General features: G+C 35.6%; 1 protein-coding gene across 3 annotated transcripts in view; it reads right to left on the reverse strand.

Annotated features, from left to right (window-relative positions):
• LOC145693095 (uncharacterized) overlaps positions 1 to 22,186 on the reverse strand; it is a 92,057-nt gene extending 69,871 nt beyond the window's left edge. The window contains exons 1-5 of one of the 3 annotated variants that reach the window (XM_081768787.1): positions 21,857 to 22,186; positions 10,224 to 10,329; positions 8,120 to 8,327; positions 833 to 954; positions 44 to 168 (exon numbers count right to left, since the gene is read on the reverse strand). In XM_081768787.1, the coding sequence (XP_081624913.1) occupies positions 44 to 168; positions 833 to 954; positions 8,120 to 8,327; positions 10,224 to 10,329; positions 21,857 to 21,894 (599 nt within the window). In that variant the 5' untranslated portion in view covers positions 21,895 to 22,186. Of the gene's footprint in view, positions 1 to 43; positions 169 to 832; positions 955 to 8,119; positions 8,328 to 10,223; positions 10,330 to 21,414; positions 21,437 to 21,856 lie in introns of those variants that run through there. The other 2 variants (XM_081768786.1, XM_081768788.1) reach the window with 2 other exon arrangements.
• Between the last annotated feature and the right edge of the window lie 1,107 nt (positions 22,187 to 23,293).

The following is a 23,293-nucleotide window of genomic DNA, read 5'->3' on the forward strand; positions in this document are numbered from 1 at the left end:
CACTTCTCAAATATTACTACAGCCTACTAAGTTTACTGCATACTTGTAATCCTTTGTATCCTTCTTCTGCAGTTTCATGGTGTAACCCTCCAAACTGTGATCAAACGTCGACTGGACACCATAAACCTGTTCATTCTTACGAAACATCTCATGAGGGTCCCAACCATTCTGGAAATGAAATGATTTTATTACTTCACACACAAAATAAATTGGTTTAAAAATTCTCAGTTACTTCTGCCAAATAATCTGTACTGACTTATCAATTGCGAGTGAGAAACAAAATTATAGTGTACATGTAAACGTTCATAAATAAAGACTTTCTCATTCGTAAAGGCTGTCTCACCTAGGACAGAATTCGAACTTATTCAACTCAGATTAAGTAAATCAATATGTATCATTAACTAGTTTTAAGGGATTAATCACACGATGGATGTCATTTCTTGGGCTCTAACGCTATCCATGGATAGTAAGTAACAAGAACGAGACAAAAAGGTAATTTGCTCCGCATAAAAGTTTAAAATGGCGGCATATAGCCCTATCCAAAAATAATTGTAATACATGAGAGGAGGCCTTTCTTATCAAGAATAATTCAGTTTTTCACTAGTTTTCTTCATATATATGTATTCTAATGAAGTGAACAACCAACTTGATTATGTGTTACATTGACGACGTTTTAAAGCGTTGAAATTACTTGCATTTCTATTTATTTTCCTCTGATCGATTTTCATAATACACCACAATAGACATATAATTACTGTCGGCAAGAACTAAAATTCTGCAATTATTTTCATAACCATATAACTAATTCCAGAAATTTTAATAAGATACTTACCGCATTACCGTCCAAATCCACATCGTCCCCATTGCACGGTGGTCCTTCCCAAGGCTCCAACTCTCGCTCTTCAAGTTGACCATTTTTAAATTTGCTTATGGCAGTGTCAGTCAAAAAAACATCTACAGACAAGAAAAAGCAAAAAATATCGTAATCATATTTACTGGATTAAACAATATGAATTAAGCTTTAAACTGCTGTTTGCTTACATCTTTGGACTAGTAAAACTCGATTATTTTATAGAAGTAATCTCGCAATACTACGAAAACAATACGAGATAGAGTAAGACAGTTGTCCATCTTCATGTGGTTTGTATATGGAAATGTAGAAAGTTTTCAATCAGAGATCTTAGTGCTGGACTAGTGTATTTCTATCACCACTGAGACTAGTTCTATACTTCAGTTGCAGCTCACATGAAAGAAATTTTTCACATTAGTTTTCTTGGTCTATAAAACAGCCAGAAATAACTTCCATTTATTTTACATGTTTTATTTTGTTTGAGTAGAAAATAGAAACTCCACAAGATAAAGTTCAATATTTCTTTATTGTACTTTATTTTATAATTTGTTTCGTAACTTAGGCTTAAAAATATGACTCATTTTTATAGCACTATCTTTGAGAAATATACTAGGAACATAATTTTATACCTCAAGTCCGGAGTTCAACTTTCATATAGGATAAAATGGAAAGCTAAAAAGTGTTGGAAACGGGTGGATTTCAATCTAAAATGGTGGAATTTTTCCAATTATACCAGCAGTTTGGACTCCACACTGCTAAATAAAACAGGAGAGTCTCCAACCATTATGTTCCGCTGGCTGTTCGACCAGAATGTAAGGGCATGCAAAAATGACACGGTGAACGTGGATTTGTTGTGTGAGGGAATATAGAACACTTCGAATCTGTTTCCCAACAGTGCGGTATTGTTGGTATTGGTAACGCTGCTTTTTCATTTTATATAGGCCGCATTACCAGTGTAGAGGACAAACGGTTGGTGCCACTGGAAATATTCCATCACTTTAAATTGAAAACCACCTATTTCCAATAACTTCTCTGTTTCCATTTTTCTTACCGTAACACAGTCGCCCATCACTTCAGACTGATATAGCGAGTATTATTCATATTCTGCGCATAGTGAACGATGATTTCAAATCGGGTAGTTTGTCGTAATGTCGGCCTTGACTAACAATTTGTCATCTTAGCGTGTTTTACTAGAAGAGAATGAGTCAAAGAGACTGCTAGAAAATTGGTTAAATGAAGCTAAGATGTGGTCCGGTAGTCGTCACACAGCACCAAGCTGCGTCACTCAGTTGACATTTCAGCGTTCACCTCTGGTGCTTGGGGTCCCGGGTAAGATTCCAGCCACCGCTAAGTGAACTTTGTGGTGGACAAACACCCTGTGCGTGGGTTTTCTCGGGATTCTCCCGTTTCCTCCCACTTTCTTCATTCATTACTCATCATCACAGTCTCCTTTAGCCTAACCGGCATAAGCGTGGGACGTAAAACTCCAAGATTTCATTTTTCATTTCAGTTGACATTTCCCGACTTCCTACTACTGCATGAGTGTTTTGACAGTATTAATAAAACACAACTGGCTAAAGCACTAAACACACAGTTACTGTCAAAACTGAGCACATTGATTTTTGAGAATTTTCCAAACAAAAGACAAGTGTCCATAAAAAGCCACGCTTATTGGCATAGTTTTTAAAAATAAACAACATTGTTCGTGTGAGGATACGGATATTCATGGTCTTGTTGGCATCGAGAAAAATTTGAGGAAAGTTGCTTGTTAATTAAACAGATAACTCTTGAACAAACGATTAACGTCACGTTTTCTTGGATGATGCATCGTTTCAACGACACCTAGTGGTGTGTGTGTGAACCCGTCATGTTACTTCAACAAATAGTTGTGTTATGCACTATTCAGTCGTGACGTAATATGAGCAAAATTGGATGCAAATTTGTGGCATGCGATCTTCACTATTTTCATTTGCATGAACCAGTTGAATTATATGAAGAACATGCAAATATTATAAAATATGGAAGATCGGGATCGGGAAAAACTAGTGATCGGGAAAAGTAGTGTGTCGGGCTCTTGAAAGATGGTCACAAAGTGGTGTACATACTACACGAAAACATACTGATAGTCTAAAAATAATAACTTCTCTTAAGGCCAAGTTCAGTGGAAAAACAAGCAAATGAAATAGACGTTAACCGCTCTAGAAGGACCAATAGAACTATGGAACAGCCATTTCCAATCGGTATCAAATAGGACAATGGTCCAGCGCCTCCAGATCTATGGTGCTGGAGTAGGATTGCGGTAAAGAAAACATTCCTTCCAGCAGGAAACATTACAAAAAGAATGAATAAAATAAAGACTGAAACCATGAACAATGGAAGAAGGCATTCTGGGCCAACGAATCTAAATCCCAACTATTCGTCTCCCAATGATGGAAATTAGAAGTTTGTGCATCGTTTTCCCGAAGAGTGCTTTCATCCCGACAATGTAACACCTATACCAAGGCGCAGAGAAGGAACGTCATTATTTGCGGATGCTTTATAGATCTCTAAGTTGATAATTTAGTTCGAATTAATGGGGTAGTGGACAAAAAAGTGTCTCACAAAGTCGAAGTGAGACATGGAAATAAATTAGGAACGCGGATATGGGGCAACAACTTTGTACTACAATAGGAGTACTACCCCAAACATCCTTCCAAGCTAAGCAGTAATTAGCTATAGTGCAAAGAAGACTTACGTCAACAAATGGAATAGTTGCCACAGTCACCGGACTTGCTACCCATCAAGCTCTTGTAAGATGAACTAGACAGGACAGTCCATAAATAGACGTCAACGCATATTGAAGATCTTTGGAAGGCACTTCAGAGCTACTGGAATCGCATAACTTCGCAAAAGTTGGATAAAATAATCACATGTCTGGAATTTGTGAAGATATCAAGGCTACGGGCCGGAATTTCATTGAGCGCAAACATACTCCTTTCATATGTGCAATGATGATTATTTTACATAAATTTAACAAATTGGGTTTTGTATGAGTAAGTCTTTTCTTCTGGAAAATTCTGGAAAATCAGTAGTGGGCTCAGGCTTTTGACAATGAGTGTACATTAATAACATTCGTGTAACGGTTTCGGCAATGTAACATCGATGTTAGATTACCGAAACTGTCACATAAGTATTATTAATACATATTTAGTGTTTGGTGAGTTGTTTTAATATTGTGAGTATTTCCAAAGATATTATGAAAAAGATACAAGTGTTTTGAAGATTAAGTAATATGATTCAGTGTCAGTAATCGTTGGAAAAAGCTCAAAAATAGCAAATATAGTACGTGTGCAATTTTCCACTCAATAATTGGATCTAAAAGTAAGTCATGTTCACTATTCGAAAATTCAAAATGTCATTAGTCCATTATTTTTAAGACAAGCTATATCCGTTAAGTTAACGTAATATTTAACATCTCAAATTACATTTAGTCCTCTCTTTCCTGTTGAGGGAAAATCAAGGTCGAAACTGAACAATTATTTTATTCGAGTCCACTAGAACTACATTATTTGAATATTCCAATACTGATTACTTGCATTTCAACAGCGGAATACGAATAATAATTCAAACAACACTCTTATTTCTTCTATGGTCGATTATTGGACAAAAAGAACGAAAATCGATTTATAACAGCTGATTACTGATTACTTTTTTTTTTTTTTTTTTTTTTTTTTTTTTTTTTTTTTTTTTTTAAATATAGAGTACATGGCATTTTATCTAATAAAATGTTTGTAATACTTATGGCGCGCTTTACGGAAAGTTGTTGCCTAACAGATACTGCACGTGCTGTTAAATAAAACGAAGGGGAAGGTTATTCGCCAATCACTGCGATATTCTTTCACGGTGTTTCAAGACAACCAAGGTCACTGGCCACGCTGTTGCCGAAGTTTAATGTTGAATCATCTGTCAAATATTCCAAATACTTTTATTTCTACTTGGAAATCACATGTTGTAAATCATCTCGTCATATTATTACGATTATAGAATTATGACTTACAAACGTTCTAAGTTTGTCTGAAGAACTGCCGTGTTGCAGGAGTTTGGCAACACCGCCTGCAACGCACCACGTATTCTGGTCAACTATCGGACGATAGATTTCCAATCAGGTTGTAGTGTGATAGTAAATAATGCAAGTGTGCTTCTCAAACATGTTTTGTTAAATGTAATCAGATGTACAGCATATCGATTCCTGGCTATCGTTGTTAAGTGAATGCTCGCGATTTTACTCTATGCCAGAGTAACAAGCAAAGGTATTTAAAAGCCAGGGTGGAAAAAAATCATGATTTTTTAAAAATAATTTTTGTTGATATTTTTTTTATTTAAATTGATTCTTTTGATTTAAATCTAATTTTTCTTCTCGCGTAATACAAGGCACGAACTGAAGATAAAACATTAGGAATTAATATTAAATGCTAATTATGCCATTTAAGTGAAAGTATTGGGCTTGAATTTTGAATTGATTGCCAGTCTTAACTTATTTCAATCCCCAATACAGATGCAAGGGGGAAAAGTTGTTTTTTTTTTTTTTTTTTGTAGGGTTCGGAAAAAAGTTTTTCTTGTTTTTTTTTTCTACTTCGCTGTTTTGGTTGGGAAATTTTGGGCTTTTTTCCAAACTCTGCTTTAAATTGATAAAGCAGGTTTCGTTTCGCTTCTCTACAATACAAAATTCATTTAAGTAGTAGTGGATGCAGAAATAACACAAAACCTCGAAAATAAACATGAATTTCGAAAACATATTTCAAACAATTTTAATTCTTAACACATTTTTATTATGAATCCCAAAAAATTAATCGATGTATATAATAAGTTGCAGTTAAATTTTAACTTTCATATGCATTATAAGCAATATTTTTATTGTGAATTAAAAATACAAAAACAAGGAAAAACTGTTACATGACATATAGAATTTATTGTACTATGTGTGTAAGTTCAAACAAATAACACATCGGGAAGATAATAATATTTACTGAACAAACGCACAAAACAAATTTAAGTTTCCACGCTGTAGCCTTCTCAAAAATAACATGTTCTCTTTGTTCATTACGTATATCAAGTGGCTCAAGTGGTACAACGTTGGCTTCGCATTCGGGAGGTCACGGGTTCGATTCCCGCTGCCGACTATCCTGACTGGGGTTTTCCAGTGTTTCCCTCAGTCGGCAAACGCCCGGTTAGTACCTACTAAAACAGGCCCTGGCCGATACCTTCTCAAATCCTTTCCATGTTGTTAGTAAAACACTATAAAATAGCCTCTGAGCTGCATCTGATGATTTAAAAAATAAATACTGTATATATCATACACTCGTCAATCTGTTATAGCCTATAAGTTTAGTGTCTGACTTCCGAGACTTTCATAAACATTCGTACTAGAGTAACAATGAAAAATAATCATTGTTTTATTACAATTCAACGTATAACTTTAAAAGACTGAAAAAAAAAATGCAATCTTTGTATGGGACGCTCAAAAAACACCTAATTTGTTAATATACCTCTTGCTTCCGCCTTTGCTACCCCTACAGAAACTTCTTCGAAATGGAACATAAATGTTGAAAATGTATTTTCTATTCATTTATTACATACGTAATAATCTGTTACCACCTATCAGGTGCTTCGGACCTGCCAAATCGGTAAAGTCCCAAATTCTATAATGCACTGACTGTTCCTTAAGCTTGTTTAGTCAGGAAAGTACAGAATTTTCTGTTCATGGATCATATGCGTAATACTGTTCATCTGAGCGTTTGCTTTCCAAGGCTCTGGAATATATAACCACCATCACGGTTTACCCAGTCCTGAAGGTTTCTGAATTTTTAACAAGAATTCAACATGTCATTACAGAACTTTCCCTTAAAAAACCTACGAAATATACATTTAAGCCAAGCACAACAAACATGAGTGAATGGTTAGCTTTTCAGCTTCTATTGAAAATCCGGGATTCAGTTCCGCATTCGACCATTCCGACAGAAGTTCTTAATTCCATCTGTGAATGTAGAGATAGTGCGTGTACTTGATTCCTGACTGATTTCATTTATTATGTTTTAAATTGTTATCACTAATTACCAACAATGACGGATTTGCGAAAGGGGTTAGGGTGGGGGTGTCTTTCGGACTGAAGCCTGTAGTAAAAAAGACATACAGTTTGACTTAGAATACTGTAAAATACCCAATACTTGAATAATTACGTACTTTTATTTTGAGAAATGGTATAAAGCAGAAATTGTACAGTCCACAGCAAAAAACCTGCAACATGAGCATGGAAGTTTATTGTGAAACAACGCCTAAAGCGCAGGGAATCAACATAACGTCTAAGTGACACTAATCACGCCAGGAGAAACCTCGGCGTCCTCCTCTGCACACCTATTTTGTCGTTTCACAATAAACTTACACGCTCATGTTGTAGGTTCTTTGCTGCGGACTGTACATAACTTAGTTGTTTAAGGAAATAAAAGATGTAAAGTAGACATCACGCAATAGATAGAGGAAGGATTCATACATGTAAATACATCGTAAAGAGTTTCATAAGTCTTAAGTAAGCTCTATGATGCAACTAGGAAGTACGAGAAAGTTCAGGGATCCTGAAAAATAGGGATCGGTATCGAGAATTAGCTGCGGAGCTGTAAGTTAGAATGGAGAGTGTGAAGTTGATACAGAAACAGGTTCATTGCAACAGACTCATCTAATGAGTATTACATTACTTTTCCAATGCTGGAACAGATATGACAGTTAAGACCATGTACCATTACTATCAAGTAGGCTTTGTATGACAAAATAATTCAAGTTCAATTAAGTTGTGGTGTGGTGTCAATGCATCTCAAATAATTCGACACAATTATTTTATTTCTAATTCCTAAAACTGTCAGATAGACATCTTTAACTGTGTTACAATTTTCTGACAAGTTGCGCTTTGCGTCTGATGTTCAGAAATTCTTAGCTATATCCTAAACTACATAGAAATTTGTAGCGCACGTTAATACTTTCTATCGTAATTTCGGAATACGATAAGTGCTTTTGACATTTACTATGTTTCACGTCGATAATCAGATATCAGTCATCTTTCGAGTTTCACGCAAGGTAACATTTGTGTGTGTGTGTGTGTGTGTGTGTGTGTGTGTGTGTCACTTTTTTAAAAAGCTTTTTCCCAAAACCACTTTAACTGGTTACTAAATAAAATACTGTAGTACATGATTCATTGCAATATTATTCAACACTAGAAAATGAACAATAGTTAGTACTTACCTCGAGAGGCATACTCAAGATCAACATCTTTAGCATGAATCGTGATGATGTCATCAGGTTTGAAAATTAACTTTTCTACCACACTTTCCACACTAATTTTTTTAGGGTTCTGTGGGTCTACTTTGTGAGCCATTTCAATCACAACCTCGAACTGACTGGAAAAAGTGCGGAAGACTCCTTCAAATACAGATCCATTTTGTGTCTGAACCTTGAATGAGATAACAGTACTGATGTAAATTTCGTAAACAGGAAAAAAGGCATACATGAATAAAGAAAGCTGAATAAATAAAATGCCACCCATCAGTATCGTCAAAATTAGTAGAAATAAAACAGAGAGGATAACATTAACTTATGCATTTCAACGCACTAATTTATATAAAAGTGCAAACATTGTTAGGATATGATGCATCGTAGAGTTGTATTTTGCTGCTATATTTCAGGAACTTTACTGTTTGCTTCTTCCAGCAAGCATATTTTTCTGGATTACTACTTGAACTGTTACACATTTATGTTATTTCTCTCGTTTACGAAAAAAAAAAGAATTACTTCAACAGGGGTTGTCACACTGCTGCAAATCACCTGAGACAAAAAAATATCTTCCTGCGGCACTTGAACACACACATACTTTTCATACGAATTTAAGGTGTCATGATACACATTTGACCATCAACTGCATGATTTGAAATGAAACAGGCCTTTCGTTATCAGCACTATATTAATCTTCTGCGGCTGTTGCAAACACTATTTTCGATATCAACCGTTAAATTGAACAGCATTTTCTCAAACAGCAAGTGAACTACGAAAATATAGTAACGAATATTAGGTGATAATAAAATCCGAAATTAAGTCCATGGAATAGTTTGAGTAAATTGCTCTTTACAGGAAAGCAAATAGTACAATAGGAGATGAAAGAAAAGGATCCAGTAATGCAGCAAGAACAGGTGCTGTCGTTGTTTCCAGGAAGGAACGAAATATTCAATTACAAAAAGACGGAGGTAGAAGTTGTTTCTTTGTGACGAATATGTGCCCTATAGCTTCTATCAGTAGGCTAAATGCTAACTTAATTCTTTTTCCGTACATAGAGAGAATAAATAAAAATGTACCAGTTCAAGAAGTAAACCAGAGAAACAGACCAACTGAGTACAAAGATGTTTGTGAAATATAGCAGTAAAATGCAATCCCACGACGCACCGCTCAGGCAATACTATTTGCTCTTTTATAAAGAGAGGAGATTACACGTAGTTTAATCCAAACAACAGAATAGCAACAAGTATGTGTTTCAATTTCTTTTTGGTATACAAAGCAAGATCTCACGTACAAATCAAATATACAAAATGCCTACGAAGTTTACACATACTAATCGAATCTACTTTTAAATAAATTCTTGGCATTTTTGGAAGATTATACTGCTTTATGTTAATCACAAAATCAATACTAGCTAAAACTCTCTACAGATTACTTGATACATAGCTGCACAGACAAACAGTTGTAATATTTAACCAAAACCGATAACAACAACTTATTGAATGTATAGAACATTTCCAAATATGCATAGTACTTAACCTTTGTGTGTTCTTGTGGTGATGACCAATGTTGTCTTAAATGTTCACTAATTCCAGCATAATGCACGAATGTCATTCGTCAGGATGTCTTCTAAGCTAAATTGTGAAGATATTGGGTCATTCACATTCTAGTGTCTAGCACTTTAGTAGTAATAACTAATTTATAAGTTAATGAATGCCGGTATCTTACTAAACAACAAAAACACTTTATCGAAGTATTTTATGTCCGTTATTTAGTGAAATACCGGCATCCAGAAACTTATACATTGGTTATTGCTTCTGAAGCACTAGACCCTAGAATGTGAATAATATCTTCACAATTTAAATCAGAAGACATCCTGATGAATGACATTCGCGCATTATGTTAGAAATATTGAGCATTTAAGAGGAAACTGGTCATCACTACACAAACACAAAGGTGAGCACTGTGTTTAATTACTAAGTAAATTAACTCTGCAGCGTGATTAATCCACATTTTTGATTTTTGGACATCACTCTACATGCTTTTTAAGTTTACATTTGATCTCAGTATCATTACTAACCTGTACAATGTTTCCAACATGAGCAGTTATGGCATGCATAAAATGAGCATTATTATAAATTCCTTCAGCAAGCACACTTCTTTCAGGAGCTCTGATACGGGGAGACCTAAAGGACAACAATATTAATAAATAACAACGTTACAAAAGATAACATAACAAATGTAAATGAAATTTTCAATTTCAGGGCACACGGCAGCCCTATGCACTTTGACAAATAATAAATGTGAGAATACAATCAAAGGAACTTAAGAAAACCTGAAGTGAAAGCTCTATCAGTGACCGACAGCCCATTGTCGGCTCCAAAAAAGAACAATTAAACATTAACAACAGTGAAAATACTGCCTAATAATACTTATTATTACTTTATTCATTATAAAATGTACTTTAGGAAATTCATTATTCTTTTACTCCCAAAATAAAAAATATCTGAATAAGAACGGCCTTACGGACCAAGGAAAAGTATTCTTTGTATTGCTCACACATTCCTGAGAGCCTATTTCAGCGAAGTTCCCAGGCAGCATATATGCCTTCAGAACGGATTGAAATGACGTCACTTTAAATTATTTAATACATTCCGGTCCGAATTTATCTTAAACTTAGACTGTCATGTTGCCCACACTGTGGGCCACCGTTGCATTATACCCGGGCGCCAGGCAGCCCACCATGTGTGCACATAGAGATATTACTCCTCATGTATAGCTACTCACGGTTTTAAAAGGAAAATATACACACAGTATTTTGGTCACAAGAGTAATACATATTGATTATTTAACTTATGATATACACTGCATTGCCCATGCTCTGATAGGATAAACTTTTTTTTTTTTCTTTCTTTTGGTGGCTATCTAAGTGTTAAAGTGGCTGCTTTGGGAATATGGCTTTATAGAGTACAAAATTTAAATACCCATCCACCCGACGGTCAAGCGGTGATTTAAACCCCCGCGCCACTGAGGACAAGGACATAGAAGAGGCTGGAAACTTGTAATGTGGCCCCACGAATACATCAAACATTCAACGAAGCGTTTCACTAGCACTGTGTGTGCAAGATTAGTTCCAGGAGGAAGAGGTTCTATGTTAGTGTGACGTTTCTCCATGGCTTGCGCCCATTCATGCAGGTAATGTGAAAATGAACCAGTAAATTTATTTGTATATTTTCACTAACTAGGTGATGTAGCTTCATGAATATGCAGTAAACTCTCACCTTCCAAAATGACGGGACTCCCGTGTTTACAGGGTTGAGGAGAATTCAGGGGCACTGTCACACCTGCGCTCGTGAAGTCCCCAGATTTAAATCGAATTTGGTTGGATTGAAGTATAGCGTCCTTCCAGCACTGACACTATATGAGACGTGGATCTACAATTTACGATTGAATCCAAACCACCGTAATGTATTGAAATCTACAGCTCTCCCGCCAGAAATCGAACGCGGGACCAAGTGCAGCAAAGACACATGTTCTAGCCATTATCGTTGGGAAGGCTGAAGATACTATGTTTCCTCTGATATAAGAACTTTATGGGGATTTTTAGAGAGCCGTGAAGTCACCAAGTGGGTCGCAAATTATAGGTTAATATTCGTTGGTCAATTATAAACATTATTCAACTGATGCCTGGTTTTGCAGTGCTTTTAACTTGGTACAATCCTACTACTGTGAAGTTAAATTTACTGAGTGGCTGATTGTATGAAATAATGGAATTAATTTTAGTTTAGAAATATGTGTCGACTCTTTGAGCTCTATTGCAACTGCTCCGTTATTAGAATTACTTTTATTCGTTTATAGAATAAGACCTTCTATACTTCCCCATATTATATATATATAGTGTTAATGAACTATACCGACACACTGTACGAGGTGCTTCCTCACATCAAAATAAGAGAAAAAGTTCATATGGACCTATTGCGAAAAATGCATACAGGCACGTAGACAAGGGGTGGGTCCGGAGGATCCGGACCCCCCCCCCCTTTCAAGACCAGAAATTAAAGAAAAATTAATGAAGGATGAAACAAAAAGAAACGACAAATAGGAAGAATCAGCATTAAAAATAAAAAGCGAAAAATAAAAATAATTTTTCATCATCGCTTCTTTGTAGATCAAACAAGTTATTTCAGAAACGGTTTTCAACTGCTCCTTTAACTTGTCATTTGGAACAGACAGTAGTTGACGGAATAATAGAACAAAAAGTTATGTGGAAAGCAAGTTCTGTTAACATTTGACTCAACAGAGAAAGGAACGCAGATATTATATAATATTTTACATTATTGGATACGTACTTTTTTAAAAAATAGTTGAGGTCATAATAAAAGGAAAATTGTTATATATGAATGAACAGAAGAAGAAATATAGATTTTGTAAAATCTTTTAAAATCTTTTTAATATTCTTTTATTCGAGATTTCTTGATAGTTTGCTACTAAAATACTTACATGTCCTCATATTCTTGTCCTAACAAACCAATATGTGTTGCTAGTAAAATAGTTTAGATTGATCAAGCCCCTGGTGTGATAAGCACAATATTTCATGTCACACGCCTCCCCCCTCCCATTGCGAAATCCAGACTAAACGAACCAATGTATGTTACCAATAAAACAGTTTAGAATAATCGAACTCTGGTGTGACAACCACAGTATTTCGTGTCTCGGACCCCCCCCCCCACCCTATTACGAAATCCTGGCTACGTGCCTGGTGCATAGTTTCAGAGCTAGGGCTGTCCAAAATCGCGAAAAAGCTAAATTTCAACAGGCCCTATTTCGAATTCCAGAAACTGTGGATGGTGGTCCTTATCAGCATAAAGGAAACCACGCATACACAATCCAAAAATGCATATTTACATCAATTTTCAATCGGTGTACAGGGTATTCTGCACAGGGTATAATTATCAAATATGCTTTTAATAAGAGTTTTTAGATATACCCTGATTTCAAGGAGGGTCCAAAGTAGGCAGGAGGTTGCCTTGACAACAATCGACATCCAGTGCTTCGGAGGGAAGTCTGATGTGTTAGGAACCGTCAGCTCAATGATTTTTTTGTGTTTGGAATAACGTGTGATGCAGTGTATTTCGTCACGGTATATTTCAAGTTTTCTTCACTTATAAGCGTGAGAGAAAACATTGCAGCATGCTTTTCTCCCGAGTACTAGAGACCGTGCTATTGACGATCCTTAACACTTCCGACATCGCGCCAAAGGATTCCATGTTCACTGCTATCAAGGCTTATCGTTTGCATACTTTGGACCAATTATAAAGTCAAAACATAGATCAAAATTCGGTTGATGGCATGTTTGGGAATTTCACCCTGTAGGGAATACTTTGCACACCCATTGGACATTAATGAAATATGCACTTTTTTTTTTTTTTTTTTGATTGTGTATGCGTGACTTCCATTACACTGATAAAAATCACCACTGCACCATTTCTCGAATTCGAAACAGGGCCTAGAAATTTGGCTTTTTCGCGATTTTGGACAGCCCTAGTTCTGAAACTATACAATTTTGCCCACAGGTCCATAGAACTTTTTGACTTATTTTGATGTGAGGAACTACCTCTTACAATTTGTCGAGACAGTTCATTAACACACCCTATATATATATACATATATATAAATAATTGTGTGTGTGTGTTTACTGAAGACTATGAAAGTAGAAGCTTAAAATAAGCTGTCCTTGATCACAGTTAAAGGGAAGAACAAACTTCGCTGATACAACTGGAAGTATTATCACCACCACACTTCATAGCATCATTAGTTTAAAACGTACGAGCTAAGGAATCAAGTTTTGTATTTAAAATTTTTGCTTAGAATGTTAAAACATTTGTGCTGAGCTACCTTACTTCCTATTAAAAATAATGATTTCATATAAATTCATCAGATACAATTTTGTTAGTCTTTCGAATAGAATACTTTTAGAAATTACTAAGTTCACTGAGGACCACTTTTACATACAGTATGTATAGGAATGGACAAAATATACCTTGAAAAAAATGAAATGAAATCTTTGAGTTTTACGTCCCACGGATATGCCAGTTAGGCTAAAGGAGACGGTGATGATGAGTAATGAATGAAATGGTGGAATGAAGAAAGTGGGAGGAAACGGGAGAACCCCATGAAAACCCACGCACACGGTGTTTGTCCACCACAAAGATCACTTGGCGGGGGCTGGGATTGAACCCGGGACCACAAGCACCAGAGGTGAACGCTCTACCACTGAGCCACCGCGCCCCCAAAATATACCTTGTTTAGGACTAAGACCAAGTAAAACAAAATTGGCACATGCTTTGACCTAACGTATATAGTCTGTATACGTAATATTTTCTTTTGGTGATGGCTACACAAACAGATATCCTAAGGACTGGATTATTCTTCTTCTGGAAGTGAGGTAGATGTCTGATGTCCTGGTAGTGCTGAGGTTTCCACCTGAATACATCTTCAGCATAGGCCTATTCTATCCGAACAAGATTTCATATTTATCCTTTCTCTTAACTCATCATGCCATTTCCTTTTAATTGTTTATATCATTCAAACTCCTAGAAAAAAATAATTTCGTAGGTTCATACTACTTTTTCTTTTCCAAATCGTTATAACGTTTTTATTAACAGTGAAAAGAGCAGAACCAATGACATTCGTAGTAGGATACTGAGAAGTCCGAAGTACGTACGCGTTCAATTTCTGGTGTAAGGAATGCCTTCCCAAAAGGCAGCATGAGGATTAAGCATATGTTCTGAAACAAATTCTCACTCAAGGTAATTGGTGATCTCTCTCAATAGACAAAAAGTCTTCTAAAAAACAGTTTTATAGTGCTAAATCATATTTATATCCACTGTTCTTTATGAGTTCGTACTATTATCACCCAGTCGTTCAAACTTTGTGTTTATGTACACTTGGGGAATCCACCTGGCTCCTAATTTTTTACATGCCAACATGAATTAATACAAAAAGTAGCCTCTTCCGTATCTTATCACTGGAGTGTGTTTGTCAAAGAATCAATTATATGAGGTTAACGTAAGTTACTATATATGAGGTAAAGCTTATCGGGGAAAATTACACCTACAAATACACTAAAATACCATGTAAGCCTTAGATCAATTTCTACAGCTGGTTCAACGCAGAACAATTAAGTTAGCCACTTCTTATTCTGTATTAGCCTCCCATATTCCTAACCTCTTAAAGGACTTACAAAAACTTCCCTATTAAGATCCTGTACACTCTGAAATATTTACCAAGTGAACGAGGTTTTCTCGAACTTAATGTCATGGATGATAATACCTATAGAATATCAGTGGTAAGTATATAATGTTCTCTATTAAATCATTTATTCAACTGTTTGGAACGAACAGTTTCAAGACTCATCTTTGAAAACCCTTAACTTGTGCTCCATCTGAATCTCTGCCGAACTTGCAATTCAAACAGAACAGCATAACAAAATAAACTTTCAGATTTTCACTTTGCTTCGATTAATGACAGAATGATTTTCTTCTTAAAGGTCATGTACTTCCAAAATTGTCTTAGCCAAGTTGGAAGTTAAACGTGACTCAATTACATCAATTTACAGTCATAGTTCACCAACAAGATAATGACTAATATTATGAGAGTTTTTCTCCCTATAATTTGCTTTCGTCCACTGCTGAAAGCTTTGTCTATTCTATAAGTTTCTATCCTATAATTACGCTACGGAAGGCTTGATTCGTACTGACAATTGAATCTGGAATCACGCACTAATATCTACACCATTTGAAAATAATGGAAGCTCAAAGGATTAGATTATCCTCTGAACTAACAGAGATTAGTTTTATTTCTATGCTATTCTATAAGTCTCTTGCACTAACATACAAAATGCTAGTTTGTCTTATCAGTAAACTGATCGGATTAATTGATTCGTTTACTCAAACGCTATTATTGTTTTCTTTTCCAAGAACTAAAGTGACGACTGACATGGATGTTGGCTTATAGGATATACCAATATATCATCTTATTCAAAAAAAATCCAGATCATTTTTTTTTTTTAAATTTTGAATTACATTTTCCTCCTGTTATCTATAAGGAGGAAAATACGGGAATTTCTTCTCTGTATGTTCGATTGTGAGAACAGTTTTTCTTTTATGAAACAAGAAATGTTAGAATTAAGTTACGGATAGTAATTGACAACAACCAGCGAACAAATAGATCAGTTATTTCCGACTCTTCTGTGACGTTTAGTTTTCTGCTAGTATGAATTAATGAATATGATTTAATGAGAGCATCTGCAGCAAGGATATTGCCCCCCCCCCCTCCGTCACGATAAGCCAATGGTCGACATAAGCTGCATATTAAAAATTCAAAATAAAACTTAAAAAGAGTGGTTCAAATTAGAGTGATACAATATAAGACATTAAAAATAGAAGAAAAATATAAAAATCATAACATAAGTCATGAAAAAGTTAGAAGGAAACCTCAGAGCTGGTTAGCTATCCCCATTTCACGAATAAAAATGAGAGTGCATTTTTAAAGACATCTTTCAGAACCTGACTACGATTTTCAGGCATCCCTAAACGATTCCTCTGAGGTTTGAGTATTCTGGTGTGGTATTCTACAAGAATGTGCCGAATACTCAGTGGGACGATACAGTCTTCGTAATACACAGTTAGCGCCAACCAGTAAAATTTTATACCGGTATTATCAATAAATTCCACACATACCGAAAGAGAGAGAGAGAGTGAGGAAACAGCAAACTAGCGATGATAAAAGACCTGTTCGGGCCATTCTGCCCTCTAGCGGTTTCATAAAACTAAGAAGAAATAGAAGGCTTATGTTTTCTCAGTGTTTGAGCCTATTGTCAGCATTTCCAAAACTTGGAACAAAATATACGTTTTATGTAGTGTCAGTTTTGCTGTACAGATGTCTCTTCAGGTCTATTTGTAGCCTCTTACTCTGGCGGTCTCTTGTCTTTCTTTTCAAAAATACCGTTAGGCCGCCTCCCGCATCTTTTGTCAGTGTTGTGTTGTGCTTTCCTGCAAAAGCCTCGTGTGCAGGATCTTCAGTGTCTGTGTGTTGTATTTTCTTCATTCTAATACTTATTAGTTACAGCAACTATACTAATTTATACAGTCCACAACTAGAGATCAAAAATTGTTATTGTTTTCAGTAACTTATTAACTGTTTAATTTAATGCGTAAAACAATAAATTATTGTTTGGTCGGCGTGTGCAAGACCATTGGTGATAAAGCATGGTCGGTTGTTTTGCATATATACTACTCACGGATTCACGATTAAACATATGCTGCCAACACTTGTTAAATTCTGGTTCCATAACAGATTGTTTTTAGTATTTTCAACTATGTTCTACAATGAAACACTACGAAATTGCTTACCTACTTTTTTTCAGTCTTTCATATATCATAATGGATACTCTCAACAGGTACTTTAATTTACTATCTTACAGTACTGATTTCGAAGCCTCTTTGGCTAGTTTCGAGAACTTAGGTTTCACGATAAAAATTGGTAAATTTACAAAAAGTAAACAACGTGAATTAGAAATCAAAAACTCTACTGAAACTCAAATTAATTACATACTGGTAACAGCACGCAAAGACAAAATAAATATTAGTCAGAACAGAATGTCAACCAACCTCGTAGAGCTCCATACTATACTTGTTACTAACAATTTCGACAATATTCCGTTGTCTTGTATGAAGTCACTAAACATAGGTTAGGGAACTTTAGATACTACAAATGATATAATAAAGTACGTATACCGATCACTCCTCCTCTGATGTACTAAAGGTTTTTTTGGTGCTGAAACTTCAATTAACTACAGAAGATTTATTACATGAATGAATGAGTCATTTATATTTTATTAAATAGTTTTTACAAGAACTCGAAGGGAGAAATGATCTTAATTCTAGACACATTTTTAACCTGAAAAAAGGATACGTAGCATTTCAGTCAATCAGTTTCAGTCGCGTCTGTGTATAGTCAGCTGTAACTATAATATGGCTGCCTGTCTGACGTAAAGTTTTAATTATTGTAAGTGTACCTCCGAGGAAACTTTACAGAAGTATATGACTCTTGTTTCTTACAAAATTATAAGCCTCAATTGATACAATGACAACTCCTATGATACAATGAAAAACAAAATAGTTATTTACCTATAATGAGTTATTTACCAATTTATTTGCAACCTGCTGTTAGATTTCGTTCTCACACTCTTCTGAGAGATCTTCGGGCATGTTCTTTCTCAGAATAACACTTGAAATTTTTAAAAATTGCAAATGGCAGCCATATATGGGCTATAGGTGAGTTTCTTGTGCTTTGAAAAGTTCTAGCTCTCGAGTTTTCGGTATCTTACAGACTTACTGTTTATACATTATGATGAAAGGGGTAATTTTATTTTCCAACAAACAGAGGTAATGAGAATGGTGTAAAAAGAAGAAATCCAGTGTTGTTTTGAGGAAAATGTGGTTGAAGAAGTTTTCAGAAAAGTGAGAACGAAATGTAGCAGTAGATTGAAATCAATCACTAAGTTACAGACAAATTACTATTTTAATGATCGTACGAGTGCATTAACGTAGAAACCGTACAGCATTACTCTTATATAGGTAGTATTTCATGTCAAGAATACGATATCAAAACCACATACAAATATCAATTAGATTGGCGAGTAACTAGGAAGTTGACTGAATTACTCACAGTACTACATTAATGGGGTTCAAATTCCAATTAGAAGCATTCTCTGCCACACAATAAGCAACTTCATAGTATTCATACTATAAATCTTCAATCAACTAATGGAAGATATCTACTGACCTTACTAAAATCTAATTGCTATTTCTACTGAGTTTGCATTCCAATAGACACAAAAGTACAGAACAACGCACAAGTTTTCTTAAGGGGTTCACTCGAGCAGACGGTTCTACCAAATAGAAAATTTATAGGTAGGGGTCTGCGCGGATATAAAATATCGTATCCGCAGATGAGGTAGCAAATATGTACAACTTACATAATCTATAATAGTCACGATTTCGAAAAGAGCAATAAAAGGACAACTCCCGAGTCATTTCTTGTCCTTTTGCTGTCACTGAGTCACAGCTTCGAATACAGTTATTTAGATTTCAGTTATTTTTCAACCAGTTTTAAAAATTTTAATTCAAAACAAACGTTTCTTAGTGCTCTTTCCACCATCATCAAAAAAATTTCATAGTGTTACTTTAGGTAGGGAAAAGAAATAGGAAGCCATATCCGCAACTTTATCCGCTATCCGAACAAAAAAAATATACAGGGTGGCCCAAAAGTAGGTATACAGTACCATACTGCATTTTATATAATTTCTTATTGTTATCCGTGAGGTAAACTTAGTTTCTTTATTATTTGTTCTTAATGTGTTTTTAACTTACATCTTAAGCTCGCAAGAGCCGAAGCAAATAAACTCAAACTAGGATGTTATACTTGATCAATATAGAGCTGTATACTTACTTTTGGGCCACCCTGCCTATCTGCACATACCCATTTTGATGCGAATATATCCGCATCCGCGCTGACCTCTATTTATAGGTAAAATAGCTACGACGTGAAACATTTTTCCTGAAGGAATAAGATTGTGAATATAAGTAATTACTGTCAATGCAGAGAATAGTGAAATGAATTTTGAGTGATAGTGAAAGTATTTTATGTGTAAGTGTGCTCTTCTATCTTCGTTTAGGGGTATACCCCGTACCTGATGCTATTGCTACCTACAGACGCACCCCCTCGCTATCGCTCGGGCTTCACTGCTGTGTTCCTGTCCTGACTCGGTTAGATAGCATTCGTGCTTTTCAGTGGCCTCCTAGCACAAGTTGCTTCGAGTTTTATGCACTGTTTTTTTTATGCCATACGTACACACTTTATTGATACTGAGCTCTCCTAAAGTCAATCTGCAAGTACTTAATGGAGCTCATCATTTAGTGCATGCTCTGCTGAAAGAAAAAGCTCCAACCAGAAATGAAAATGTAAGAAATGTGTCAAAATTTGGTAGAACCATCTGCTTGAGTAATGTCGAAACAATTTTCGTGAAGAAAAGCGTACCGGTATGTGAATTTAAGTAATTTCTACAAGTGCACAGCACACTGCAATGAAGGATGGTATTTAGAATCTCCCCCCCCCCCAAAAAAAAAAAACGAGCCCTGTGGGACTTTTAACTCCCTTCGCTCGCTGTCACTCGCTCAGTTATATCTTGTGAAGTAGCATTGGAGATATTATACGGTATGTGCAAGATCGGGGGAGAAACTAAACAGCCTATCAGCCGAAATAAATTTTGAATGAGAGTGAAAGTAAAGTATGTGTAACTATTTACTTAAGCTGAAGGTGGCGGAATACAAGAATGCAAATTGAGTAGAAACAGTCTGTGGGAACTTTTGGTTCGTACGTTAGTAATGGACGCTTGTGATGGATGTAAGGCCGCTCCAAGCTCTAACCTACAAATCTGTCAGAATTTGATAGAGCCTTCTGCTCGAGTAATGCCTTAAGAACAACCAGTGAGTCACACCTACGTGTAAAGCGTACATTGTGAGTACAGTAATAATGAATCCTACCCTAACTTGTGCATAAGACAAAATAAAACGAAATTTCGAGTTCCTACATACGGTCGATAGCCTCCACGATTAATGACTATGTAAAGACATTGGTTAAATCAAGGACCATCTGTCTATGCAAAGGAGAAATTTTTACCCACGAAATTCAACACACTTGTGTAAGAATTTATGTTCCGTACCTAATTACTTCAATGAAATACAATTTCATCATGCCTATTGGAAACGAACTCACATTTCTGTTTCTGCATCACGAGAAATATTATCCTATTTTCATTCTATGATACCCCCAAGTACATGGTGTTGTTACAACCTTGCACTGTTTTATCATACCCTGACAATATGCAATGAATACTACTGAATCTCATTGTTAACAACTACGACCAACACCAAAATCCTTTAAAAATGTGATGTAACTGTTATACCAAGAAACTTATAAAACACAGAATACTAGTTTCAAAATGTCGGAAGCTCCTGCCTCCATCATACACACTATTCTTTACAAAATGTTACATAATTTCTTAAATATATAGACACTTCATGCACAACGTTCCACCTATTTAAACAATCAGTACATAAATAAACGAAGCCAGCATGAAGTGCATAGTAACTAAATACTGCATCGCACTAGAATACTACGAACACTTGGTTTACAAAATTACACACATTTATTGAAGATGTGTTGTTTGCAGTTGACATTTTTTCCTGCCAAAATTATTGATCACGAACTTAGTTCATTCGTGGAAGAATAATGCTTTCATTTTCTCCTGTTCAGACGTAATAACACTACGCAAAAAATTTTAACACGTAATGCCCAGTGAAATTGCAAATTCAATATTCACGAATGCCAGTAACTTCAAAACATTAATTTACAAACTCAAGAAGCTTTTTCGTTAGTCTGTCAACCTCAGTCAACAGACAACACCTATTTTTAACAGCCTGTTGTACTTCGTTAAACATCTGTGGTCTTAAAGGTTTGCACAGGTCACTGTCCTAGCACGATATACATGAACCCACATTTCATTCTTCCTTCATTCACGTACAACGCGCACGTTGTACAACATTTTATTATAAAAGGACACTTCAGTACTTAAGTAAAATTGCTTACCTAGTTGCACTGGGGCGATTTCTCCGTTTGTTATTCATTCTGCCTTCCTCGTTCCTGCCGGGATAGGCGCCTTCTCGTTTCCTTGTAGGGACCGGAATTTTGGCAAATTTTATTAAAACCCACCCACAAATAACAACAAGGACGATCTGCCAATATCGCTGAACTTCCTTACAAGTTCTAGAAACGATCTCCCTGTAACAGCAGCCCTGTAATAATAAATAAATGTGAATTTCTCAAATTCCTTCTATCTGTTTCTTGCACTAAGCAGGCACAATTACCTCAATAGCAGGTACGATGGCGGATGAACACTTCCTCGATGACGTAATTGATTATTTGTATGCAAAACAAGAATGCAAATGTTACTTATTCTTTAACCTTACATAATAATTACCTATGAAATTCAGCCTAATGGTAATTTTCACTTCTATTAATATTACGAACTTCAATATTATTAGATATTTTATAGGATTTTATTACTCTCGCGGAACCAATAAAAATATTCGACGAGAAAGGTCAGTGCCATCTTACGAGTACATTGGGTACTAACAAAACAAAATACGTGTAGTAAAGTCATGAAAATTGCAGAAAATAGGGATGGGGGATTTAACTTCACTGTGTGTGATTTGATGGGTTATCGGAATATAACTGTCACAATCACTATGAAGTATGCATATATTAGTACCATGCTTTCACGTCAATAAATTACTATTTATTAGTTGAGATTTAACTTTGATGTGCAGAATGAATGCTCATTCTACATTTTTTCTTCATTACGTAGAACAGTGATAAAGCAATCTGTGGTCAGAAAGATGCTTTCGCAAATATTTGAAAATATCTCGAGGTAACAAATCGCTTTGAGGAAGAATAATTATCTTACTACTCCTCACCCACTTCGTTACTAGTTCTATATAGTAAAGAGAGGAATTTAGGACACAGACACAGTATTCTAATTATGGGAAAGTAGGTTTTTGAATAGTTAGAGATTTTTTTTTTTTTTTTTTTTAATTTTAGAACTAATCTTACAGTGGTGCCTGAACCTGGGGTTATATGCTTGTCACCAATATTTTGTGAGGAAATTTTCTCTTCTGCACAGAAAACAAAATCAAATAGATGCAAAAAATAAACAACATATACAGGATGTACGTTAAATCAGGTTACAGTTTTTCTACCACTGATGAACGATGGGAAGTGCACAGTGTTTCTTCAAGACATGTTTTTGGGGGCACTTCCCCCCCCCCCCGGTGTTCTGAGAGTGCCCCCGGAGGAGACCAAAATAATACGTCTACAATATAATAATAAATAGAATAGTACCAGCAGTGTCCCCCCCAGAATAGTAAGAGTGCCCCCCGGAACAGTTTTTCTGAAAGAACGACTGGAAATGCAACAAATTATTTCTTTTTCAAGGATGATGGTGATCCTCTCCACTGGTTTACTGAC

The sequence above is a fragment of the Thermobia domestica genome, chromosome 8, assembly GCF_964235325.1.
Source record: "Thermobia domestica chromosome 8, izTheDome1.hap1.1, whole genome shotgun sequence".
Lineage (NCBI taxonomy): Eukaryota > Metazoa > Arthropoda > Insecta > Zygentoma > Lepismatidae > Thermobia > Thermobia domestica.